Raw genomic sequence first — 12276 nt, forward strand, 5'->3', positions numbered from 1 at the left:
ATCTGGCCATGTGTAGCAACATGGATGGAACTTGAGGGTGTTATGCTGAGCGAAATAAGTCAGGCAGGGAAGGACAGATACCATATGTTTGCACGTATAGGAGGATTAGGAGGAATTTAACTGAGGACCATGGGGGAGAAGAAGGGGGAAATAATGGGGGAGAGGGAGAGAGGCAAACCATGAGAGACTCTTGAATGCTGAGAACAAACTGAGGATTGATGGGTGTGGGGGGCAAGGGGGAGATGGGCATGGAGGAGGGCACTTGTGGGGATGGGCACTGGGTGTTATATGGGAACCAACTTGACAATAAACTATTTATAAAACAATTTTTTTAAATAAACTCAAAATGAAAAAAAAAAAGAAACTATTGGTTGAGTAAATGGCTTCTTTCTAATTAATATAACAATGATGGTCATTTTAGTTAGTACCTTACAAGAAAGATATATAGGTTGGTCAAAAGTCATCTTCAAGATCAATATACATATACTTCAACCCAAGAATGTGGCTTATTGAAGAGTCTTGAGCAAGGAGCATACTAACCCTCGTGATTTTCTTGGTGGCTTCCAGCAAATCTCATAAGCACTCTAGGTCTCAGTTTCCTTACCTATGAAATGACTAGGTTGGACTAGAGCCTCATTTCTAACTCATTTCCCAGGTCTAGTCTTTTATGAGTCTATGATCCTGGTTTCATGTTATCCCATCTCAATGGTCCAGATGCCAAGTTGAAATACATCCACGGTGGAAAATTCTCTTGAGAGGGGTGTTCTACTGATGTGAAGCTTTTGCCAGATACTCCAAGTTTGTCAAGTGAAGAAATGAATGAATGAATGAATGAATGAATGCCCTAATAATTCTCTTTGCTAACAAATCCTGAATACTAAGCTATAATTTTTGTCTCTTCATGACTCTGCTGAGGACACTGACCATTAAGTATTGGGACTGAAAGTGAAGGCTTACCTCTGCCGCCCTTGATCTCCCCTTCAGTGAAGACATCCTCATCCGCAAAGCATCTCTTATCTGAAGAAGCAAAGACAGTGAGGAAATGACGATATCCCCAAAACCCATACCCATTCCCTGGAACTTTGAGACCAATAGCCCTTGCAGAAGCAACATCAGATGGCTTGGCATAGTGCTTAGCCAATAATAAGACTTGGATAGAAGCTGAGGTGTAGTTATAATTGGATTTAGGATTAAAGTTATAATTCTGATTATGGTTTTTATTCTTCTACATACACTCATACACTACCTCCTGTTGACTTGATTAAGTGCAGGAAATGAGGATGTATAGTTCTCTACTTTCCTTCTCTTGGCTGATGCCTGGAGCACCCCTATAAGTTCACCCCCAGGGACTAGGTTCTCTTCTCAAAGCTGCTTCATCCCCTGCTATCTTAAGCTGTGTGAAAATTCTTACAGTGAGTGAAACAAATTCAGATTACCTTGTGGTCCATGATGGTTCCAAACAGCAAGATGAAAAACCCCTGTGGCAAAATTCAACCGAAGTATGAGGGACTGTTTGAGAGACAATATCCCAACTGTCATTTTAATTTCACTCTTCTAGATATATTCAAGGAGAGTTATTGGATATTAGAAACTTTAGCTTCTACTGACGCAGATAAAAATGTATTGGCAAGCATTTTCTGTGACTGTACCTCAAAGAAAGAAGATCACCTTCATAGATGTGCATGAGAGTTATTGATATTTATTGAATGGCTATAGGTGGAAGTGAGTGCTTTCTACTTTATTATATCTGTTTACTTTCTTTCCAAATGTTAAGTAGCTGATCTTACTCATAATAACAGCAACATGACATGGAATCTTGTAGTTCACAGTGACAATCATGGAAGGTGTCTTGAGAAATGAAACCTATATTTCAGTTGGAAAAATTCAAGAAATAGCAGGGCCTCTGAGCTGGTGAGAAAATTACAGAGATATAAAAGACCAGAGTCTGTTCAAGTTTAAAATATTTGGTTTCCCACAAAGTCACAATAATCAATAGTCAATCTTTTTAAATGGTGGAAGTTCAAGTTTAAGAAAATTCTGGATCCTTCCATGAGAGTGGAAGGAAGCCTGGGTTTCTAAGGATAGTTTCATGGCAAAGAAACACTAATCAGAAGACTGAAATTTTTAAATTTGAGTCACAGGGAAAACTTGCTAAGAAAAGTTGGAGTGTATTTACCTAAAAGTTTTTCAGTATTTTTCTTTTGAAAAAGAAACAGAATAAAACTTTAAGGGTTTAATTAAGTTGCAAAGTAAAAGAAAAAAATAGAATGAGATCATTAGTCACCAAAGTAACTTCAAGAGTTGGAGAGATTTACATGAGTCCAAGAGCTTTTGATTTAAAAAACAAAAACAAAGAACAAAAAACCAAAAACCCATTAGTCAAAGGTTTCTCTTTAAAAGCCATGCAAGGGAAAGAGTGAAATGCTCTCCATAGTTATTGAGGAACGTATGAGTGAGATATATAATTGATCTGAGCTGGCATTTCTTAAAAGCCTGCTTTCTGTCTTGTATCACATTTTTAAATAGGGTAATAGTGACACGTTGTGGGAATACATTGTTGCTTTGCTAAGCAGTTCTAGTTATATATTTAAAGCAGTGGTTGGAATTTTTTTTTCTGTGAAAACCCAGATAATCCATATTTAAGCTCTAAAGGCTCTACAATTTCTGTTACAGCTACTCAACTCTGCCATCATAGTTCAAAAGCAGTCATAGGCAACATGCAAACAAATGAGTATGGCGCTATTCCAGTAATATTGTTTACAAAAATGGGCAGCAGGTCGTAGTTTGCCAAGCCCTGATTAAAAGCATGATTAAGGATATGAACTTACCAAATGTGCTATTATTCATAGGCCTGAAAAACAGTTTGGCTAGTGACAGCTTCTCAAAAGCACACGCATGTAGCCAACATAGAGTAAAACGATTTTTAGAGGAATAATTTTGCCAAGCCAAGTGTGGTTAAAGCAAGATAAAGACAATATAGATGATTTTATATTCATATCCTTATCTTACTAAGGAGAAGGTCGAGGCCCAGAGAAAAGTGACATCTCTAAGATCAGGCAACATGTGAGAGATCCATCTCCATTAGTAACAACCTACATTTATTTCACAGGGAAAGCAGGGAAGAGGTATAAGAACTCTTCTCTGGCTAATATTCAAAGAGAACGGCAAGGGTTCTCTCTTCATAGTGTGGAAAATGACTGTTTCACTGAATTCCTAAACTCCTTGAGAAAGGATAAAAAATGGTGGTTGTTTTGAGGCATAATATGTGAGTGTAAACTCACACATCTTCGACCAAAGACTAGTCTTTGATAAATGAAGGCAAACTTCTTCTGACACTGAAACTTGAGGAGGAATACAGGTGGGTCAGGGAGGACAGAAGTAAGGAGATGCCCACCTAACCAGCTTGATCAGCTAGATTCAACTTGACAATCAATAGAGTAAGGGAGGCCACAGCTAAATGTCACTAAGACATAGAAGGAGTTTTTAAAAAACCCCACTTTGTATTCTATATTTTTAAATCATAGTCATATCTTGTTGTATAGTCAGAATAACAAATTATGAACTAAAATATCTTATAAGTAAAACAATTAATAATTATAATTAGTAAAAATAGGTCTACCTCTTGGAACTTACCTGGAAAGCATTCAGCAGGGCAAAGATTATATGGAATACCAAGGAAGTACCTTCAATAAGTGTGGCTATTCCAAAACCCCAAGTCAGTCCCAGCAATGGGGTAAGGATGGCAACATTTTTGCTGATCCTCATAATTATGGCCAGGTCCTGAGACTTGGAACTGCCAATAGAGGGCCTCTGAGTGTTGATAGCAACAACCAAAACCACCACAAGGTTCACAGCCACAATGGCCAAGGCTGGGATGGCAAATGCTAAAAGGGCTTTGGTATTGTCCCAGTTAAGCCAACAGGCATCAGATCTCATGTAACCTCTCTCTGGCACTGTAATAGCAACTGTAGTACCAGCAATGACCAACGGGCACCCATAGCCGATGGCAAAGCCAATGGCCATCATGCGGGACTTCATCATCCTACGGAAAACAACTAATATCCCATAGATGATGAGCAGTGCTTTGAAGAACATCCAGAAAAACAGAGAAAGGTAGAAAAGGTGGCTGAAAAATGTCAGCGCAACACACCAGTTGGAGTCCTGGGCCTTTTTGTGAAAGTTAGAGTTTATGATGAACCACACATTAGCAATCAGGAGCGACACAGCTATGTTCACGATGCACACGTGACGCATGTAGGATATCTCTGTCACAACCACGCGGGACCAAACAGCAGCTTCAATGATCAAGCAAAGAATCAAGCTAAAGATGGAGATGCTGAGCCCAATGCAGGTGATGTAGTCCAGGACTTTGTTGTCAATAGATTTGGGGGACATTAGAATGGAAAAGGACATCACCATGTTGGTGTAGTTACACTGGCATTTTACTTTGTTCACGATCTCCAATGTGGTTTCACACACATTTTCATCCCACCTCCTTTTCCTGGAGTGCCAGCCAACACACCGGGCCCTGGCATTCTGGGATTTATTGATCTTCTCGAAGGTGAATAAGACTTGTTGCAATCTTTCTGGTAAAATCACTGAAAAGACAAGACCATTTACAGGTCTAGGAAGACTCACATTCTGCAGGTGGACTTCTCTCAGGATGGCCCCCAAGGTGGGAAAAGCTATGCTGATGGCTTGGGATGCATTTGGTGACAACTTCCACAGCTCTTGCCTGGGAATTTCTATCATTCCTATGATACCCTCTGTCATATTGTTCATGCTCATGGAGAAATTGAACTTTTTCTCTAAGGTATCATTGTTGATGCAAAATGTTTTTGCCTGAATGAAGAGCTCATCCACAATGTCCTCAGAATCATCGTGGACGTGGAGTTGCCTCGCAAACAGATTCATTGACTGCAAAAATTCTGAGCTGGTATTTTTGTCTGGAATGAAAGCCCAATTTGAAATGGCTGCTGTGTCGAGGATGTGGTTGGCCACTTCACTATAGCTCTGCAATGGAGAAAAAGTGGAGATTTACACTATGGACTTACACATTATTGTACAAAGTCGATTTCTAAAATCCGAAATTTGTAAAGATGAAATGATCTGATCTTATTTAACACATTTTTCTTTAAATTCACTGTTTATTAGAATTTCATGCTAATAAGACTTCAGAGAGGGAAGAAAAGTAATACAATAATTAAAATCAGATAGAAATCACAGGTATCATTTACTTGCTTTATTATGTCCCTGCGGCAGCATTTCCAAACTGCATTCTCTATAACTCAAGATTCCCATGAGATATTAATGATTGTTTAATGGAAGAAATTGGGGGTAGATTCTATAAAAACTTAAATTTGAGAAATGCTGCATGTCCTATCCCAATATCGTCTACTCTTATAAGAAGGGCCAAACTTCATTAACACACGAAAAGTTCTAAAAAGTCCTGGTCTAAGGGAACCTGCTTAATTTTGTTTAACCCAAAATTCCTACATCTGCTATGTACAGATCTCCCCTTTAGAAATGAAATCTCCATTAATGTTTTTTGAAACAATTATGTTCTACAGAATGGAATCCGGTCAACACTTGAGTAGACACAGTCTAGTTCACAGCCAACCTTTTGTGACCTTCTCTTGAAAATAGTTTGTACAGGGGCGCCTGGGTGGCTCAGTCAGTTAAGTGTCCAACTTAGGTTCAGGTCACGATCTCATTGTTTGTGGTTTTGAGCCCTGTGTCAGGCTCTGTGCTGACAGCTCGGAGCCAGGAGCCGGCTTTGGATTCTGTGTCTCCCTCTCTCTCTGACTCTCCCCTCTCATGTTCTGTGTCTCTATATATCAAAAATAAATAAAAAGGAACAAAAAAGAAAAAAAGAAAATACTCTACAAAAACACGTATTAAAAATGTGCTAACTTCTCGAAAACATCTATAAACTAGAGTGAGTCAATACACAAGACTGAATAAAATGCCTCTCATTGTTATGGTTGCCATGGTTGTCATACTTCATACCCTGAAAAGTACATTTGGAACTGTTAAAATGCAAGATTTGGTTTAAAAAAAATAGGAGCCTGTCAGTATTTTCAATGAAATGAACAAAGGATACCTTCATCTTCTCTCGGGTAACGTTATCAGACAAATCTGTAGAAATATTTCTTAATAACTCCACTATAAATGCAATGTTTCCAGAAGTGGCTTCTGATGATTTCACAACATCAGTTATGCAGGCATAATCAATTGGACAGTTCCTGCGGATTCCTTGGGCTACACTGTCCATGGGCTCTGGAGCTCGGAAGTCTAGAACATGCAGAGGGATGGACGCTGCAGCTACGGAAAGGCGTAATGCACTATTGAAGTCCTGTTTTTAAAAAAAAAAGTTTCTTGGTTCAAAAATGATTAAGAACATAACATATATCAGAGTAAACGAGCTAAAGTCACAACAAGCCACATGGGGAAAAACAGACAGAGAAGCAAGTGGCCCTGAAAAGTGAATGTCGAGAAAGATGGAGAGAGGAAGGCAGAGTCATGCTCAGACAAGAGGTTCCACCAAAATTGTTCCAGAGATCAGGATACTGACCTATTGCTTCCAGGACAGTGATTTTAACTTGAGTAGGATAACAAGACAGTTTTCTCCAGAGATATGGTGAGATTCTAAAAACAAAATTTGCCTTTTTGATTTTTTTAAAGGGGAGTCACATGGAATTGGGGAGGAATGGGTTTTGGAAGTTGGCAGGTCAAACAAAGAATGCTAAATTGTAATTTCAAGAAGTTTCGAGCTCACTAATTAGGAGAAAGTATACACAAATCCAACTGTAGAGCTCACACTTGAACCTCTAAGCATTCACCGTTGTGTGAATGAGTTTCAGATCTATTTTTGAGAAAAGATGCTGAGAGGGAGAAGAAGGGGGTGGTGGGGGGAGAGTATCGGAGAGTTTGGGTAAGGAAGGAGAGGAGACAAATTTCACCCACCCCACCATTTTCCCGAGTCCAAATCTGAGATTTATTGTCAGGCTGAACAGAACACATGAAAAATGCTTCTACCACCCCCTGGGGAATTAGCTCTAGAAGCCAATAATATGCAAATACATCACCTTAAATAATGTTTCCACAGATAGGCTTGTACACGTTTCAGTTGATTTTTGCCACTCGTTTTGATGACATGTAAATCCTATTTCTCCCCAAAAGTGCTGAGCACAGGGCTGGCTGCATTTAGAAGTAGTGAAGCAAGGTCCATGGCATTTCTCTGAAAAGGAAAAGGGTGGGTTAACATTTCTACACTCTCACAGAGGCGGCTAACATTCCCGAGATTTGCGGATTCCTTTCCAGAGGAAGTGACATTGAATTGTCCTCAGCACCAAGTAAGCCTTGCCAAGTGGATTGCAAAGCTGATGTCTAGGCAGAGAGAACAACACATAGAGAGAAGGGATCACAGGTCATACAGAAAGGCTGGTTCAGAGCATCTGAGGGGAGAGTAGCATGACGTGAGCATGGGACAAATAAGCAGGGGGCAAGACATGAAGGACCTTAAATTCTGTGTGAATATGGGGGTTACCAGAAAACATGATTGGATTTGTTTTTGAAAGATAATTAACGATAGCGTAGGCAGTCAAATTCTCTGTAAAGGACCAGATAGAGTTGCCAGATAAAGTACAGGAGGCCCAGTTATATATTAATCTTATTTTTCAGATACACTCTATTCTCATTATTTGCAGTAAAGTTATGTTCTGCTGTCACAAACACTAAATGAGGGGAAATCAAGACAGGTTCTTATGAGCTTCATCAACCAGTCAATATAGGAGCTCATTTTGTGTGTTTCCATTTAAAGATATCTTATTTATGTTGTTGATTCATTAGCATTAAACTCATAGCCAATAGCACCACAACTCATAGCAGCAAGTGAGCAAAGCTTATCTAACATGTGCATTTACTCCTTAAGGTACACAATAGCCTTTTTGGGAACACCAGAACTACCCTCAGGAGTCATTTTAAACAGCACCAATCACCAACAAAATCACCAACAAAGAGCACAAAAGGCAAAACCTAGGCCACTACATACATCACAAAAAGAACACTTGTTTATGATAGGAGAGCTGGAACAAGAAGGCAGAGAGCCACCTTGTTTGTTTCAGAACTGACACCTTAGCTAACTCAAATTCATTTTTCTTCTGTCTGTGAATGATCCAGAAAGCATTGTAAGTAGAGATTGGGGGGTTACAAATAAATTTCAAGGAGCAAGAGAATTTGCAAATACAGAATCCACAAATAACAAGGATCCACTGAAAACGTTCAGTTAAACAATGAATAAGTTTTTAATGTACATAGGACCCATGTAATATCATTCATTGTTTGATATTTAAGTTTAACGAGGCATTCCATATTTTTAATTGCTAAATGACAACTGTAGCCAGAGAGTAAATATTTTCAGCTTTGGAGGCTATGTGGTCTCTGTCAAAACTACTTAGCTCTGCCCTTGTGGCATGAAGGCAATCAAAGATAATATGTAAATAAATGGGCAAAGCTGTATTCCAATAAAACTTTATTTCTAAAACCTGGAGGCAGGCCTCATTTGGCCCCTGCGTAAAGTGGATTGACTTGAGGCAGGGAGCCCAGGAATGAAGATGTTGGAGTAGTCCTGGGAAGAATTGCCTTAGGACAGTGGTAGTGGAATAAAAAAAGGTAGATCATAATGGGAGCTTGGTAAGGTGTTGAAATCAGTAAGATATGGTGACTGATAGGTTGTGAGTCAAGGGATGTGTCTATATTTGTGGCTTGGACAGCTCTGTGGTTGACTCCATTCATGGAGAAAGGAAACAAGTAAGTTTGCATTTTTCTTTACCACCTACCCAACTGTATCTGGTTTTGCAAGCTATTTAAGCTGAGCATTTCTCAATTTCTTTATCCATACAATTTAGAGGCAATGCCATAGTCTTGTTGCAAACATCGAAGGAGATAGTATCCTGTCCAGCACTTAGATTGCTGTTGTCATAAATACTCAATGAAGGTTAGATATCTTTCTTCTCTTTTCTCAATTTTACATCTATTTAGAGATGTATTTGGGCTAAAAGTATAGTTGGTCATGTCTGTGGAGAATCCAGATATCTCTACTATTTGGGTGAGAATCGCGTGCTTTCACTATCATATCATGATTATCTCCATAGTTTATTTCTGACTTCTTTAGACAAACCAGGCTCACCAACACGATACCTATCTTACATCACTTCAATAGACTTCTCAGCGCCAGAGCGTTACCTACACTTAAGCATCCTGAAAATATCTTTGTACGAAGAAGGAATGAATTCTGCCCTGTTGCCTCTGCTGCCTTGTTAGCTCATTAGTTCAGATTTTCCTTAGGGGTTTTAAAGTGAACACATGCCTTCTACTCTAGAACACATGTGAATATTTGCTGAACTGCATCAGTGACTATGTCATGGATAATGGTACAATTGTAAGAAAGTCTATCAATACTGATAAACAATGAGAGCTTGTTAGAGACTGCTATTCTAGTTGAAAGCTTGTGGTCTGGTGACAAGCTTGGCAATCTCCATGCTCTTCCCTCGCTCTGCCCAGTCTCCAGATGGAAGAAGACTATTCTGTAGACACATACCTTGTATCCTTCCAGTCTTGAGTTTCCCTTCAGGATGTTGATGTTTATCTCCATCCTGTAAAACATAAATTCCCAAAGGTCCTCTTACTGGACTCTTCTCTCTCATCTCAACATAGAGGCTCCATGCCAATGTGAAGTGAAAACATGTTCAGGACAACAGGCCAGAAAACTGGACCAGGTCCATGTGTGATATTGTGGGAACTTGAGGAGGGAAGCATAGAGGTGAGCACAGACGAAGAGCAAACTATTTTCTATGAGGGCTAAACCTTGCCAGTGGTCTCTTGGTCTCTGAAGGTCAATCTCTTAGTGGATTGAATACATAGTTTGGAAAGTTTTTTCATTTTACACAATGAACATTACTCTTTATTTTTTTTAGCTTATTTATATTGAGAGAGAGAAAAAGTGCAAATGGGGGAGTGGTAGAGAGAGAGAGAGAGAGAATCTCAAGCAGGCTCAGCACTGTCAGCACAAGCCCAGTGCAGAGCTTGATCTCACAAACCATGAGATCATGACCTGAGCTGAAAGCAAGAGTCCAATGCTCAACCGACTGAGCCACCCAGGGGCCCTGGAGAAGTTTAAGTGCCCAGGGAGAACACAGATGTAACAATTATAACACTAAACTGGTCTCCATCTATATTAACTGTAACTATGAAATGGACCTAAGATGATCCACCAGATACCATAGATCCCCAAAAGAAAGACATATGTAGATGCTAGGAATAATTGTCAGGTGACAATAACAGAATCACAAACTCTTCTGTAGCTATAAAGGGCTGCAAAAATCATCTAAAAGAGAAAAAACACCCTTTATGTTATAGATAAGACAATTAAGACTCAGAACAAAGCAACTTGTGCAGCTAATGAGAAGGACAGTTAAGGTCTGGAGCTGAATCAGTAGCTGCCAAGCTAATACTTCCTCCTCCCACCGGCTGCTGTCTACATAGAATAGAAAACAGCCATTTTCTACTCTACTGTTGCTCTGTGTCACACCCTGCAAATATCCTGTTGCAAGGCCCAGCCACCTCGCCTCTCAACATTTCTTTGTTTCCTTTAAAAACAAACAAAACTATCGACAAGACTAAACTTGTAGTCATTTAAAAATTTATTTTAAATCATATTATTTATCATAAATTTAGCCATCTGGGAGAACTGACAGATTTCTCACGGGACCACAAAAGCACGGATCAAACTTACTTGGATGTGGATCTTGGATCTATAGTGAGAACATTCTGTGGCCAGAAATAACATTAAACAGCAAATCATCGTTTCCTGGGACTTCATTTTTCACGCATTAGAATCTTCACCTGTAGTAGAATGAAAGCGGATCCAGCTAATAGGGCCAAACAACACAAAACTTAGCCAACTAACAAAACACTGGGTGACCCTACTGGGTACTCTGAGATGTGCACACCAAAACATCCTGCTCTAGGAAAGAACACCAATATCTACTTTCAAGTCAGCTCACATGGAAAAAAGAAAAAAGAAAGACTTTTTCTCAAATGTTAACTTTTCTACAAATACACGGGAATGATGGAAGGATCAGGAAAGACGCATGTTCACCAAGACATCGTTTCTGATTATTTAATTTACAATTTTCTGCAATAGTAACATTTCTCAAGAACTTTTATTTGTTAATCACTCTTCTGAGCACTGTCTTTACTATCTTCATTGTATCCGGGGAGAAGCTAAGGTACAAAGCGTTGAGCAACTATGAGCTAAGTTCACTCAGATGAACAGTGCTGAAGCCAAGAGTTCAACCCAGAGGGCTTAGCCAGAAAGCCAAGCTCTAGAGCAGGGTCTCTTGGCAAGGGCACCATTGACATTTTCGGTGGGATAGTTCTTTGTTTTGGGGGCTGTGTTGTGAATTGTAGGATGTATAGTAGCATCACTGGCCTCTATCCACCATATGCTAGGAGCCGCCTCCTGCCCAGTTGTGACAGCCAAAAATGTCGCCAGATATCTCCAAATGTGCCCTGGGAGAGAAAATCACCCTCCATGAAGAACAACTGCTCTACAGTGTACAGTCTCTCTAGGCACTATGGAGTCAAATAACTTAAAATGAAATGAATATACACTATTGTCTGCTACTAGAGCAAGCACTGAAACACTCTCATAGATAGATCAACTATTACTCATAGAAACACTAGAAGATACCTCTCTGTTCTTGCCTTCTTTTTTTAAAAAAAAAATCATTGACATGTAACAATATATTAGTGCAAGCATATAACGTCATGATTTGATATTCGTATTTTTCCTAAATGATCAGTAGGTCTTGTTAACATCCATAACCACACATAGTTACAAATCTTTTTTTTGTGGTGAAGCCTTTTTCTTGATAATTCCACCTTTCAAAGACAAATCTCCAAGAAAGCATCTTTACAACAGTTGGAATTCATCAATATCATCATGATCATCACCACCATACTTCTAGGATCGTGGAATCTAAGACCATTTATTGGTAGCAAATTTCCCTAGAATGATTTTCCTGGTAGTACAAATGCAGCAAAGTGAAAATACCGTGGGTTTTAGAAACAGCATGAATTAAGTTGTTATCATATTTATGGTATTGAAGAACTATTTGACCCTCACGAAGCCTATTTTCTTTCTTATCTATTTCATAAAATGTAGGATGATTACTTATTCTACCAATGACCCTTTACCAAGTGCCTCCTATT

At 39.2% G+C, this 12276-nt stretch overlaps 1 protein-coding gene across 1 annotated transcript in view; it reads right to left on the minus strand.

The window, feature by feature from the left end:
• Window positions 1-10882, minus strand: part of ADGRF4 (adhesion G protein-coupled receptor F4) — a 12097-nt gene extending 1215 nt beyond the window's left edge. The window contains exons 1-7 of the mRNA XM_039231103.1: window positions 10796-10882; window positions 9602-9656; window positions 7089-7240; window positions 6104-6355; window positions 3634-5013; window positions 1437-1509; window positions 958-1017 (exon numbers count right to left, since the gene is read on the minus strand). Coding sequence (XP_039087034.1) covers window positions 958-1017; window positions 1437-1509; window positions 3634-5013; window positions 6104-6355; window positions 7089-7240; window positions 9602-9656; window positions 10796-10882 — 2059 coding nt within the window. The remainder of the gene's footprint in view (window positions 1-957; window positions 1018-1436; window positions 1510-3633; window positions 5014-6103; window positions 6356-7088; window positions 7241-9601; window positions 9657-10795) is intronic.
• Between the last annotated feature and the right edge of the window lie 1394 nt (window positions 10883-12276).

This window comes from Hyaena hyaena, unplaced genomic scaffold (genome assembly GCF_003009895.1).
Source record: "Hyaena hyaena isolate Hyena2069 unplaced genomic scaffold, ASM300989v1 scaffold_55, whole genome shotgun sequence".
Classification (NCBI taxonomy): domain Eukaryota; kingdom Metazoa; phylum Chordata; class Mammalia; order Carnivora; family Hyaenidae; genus Hyaena; species Hyaena hyaena.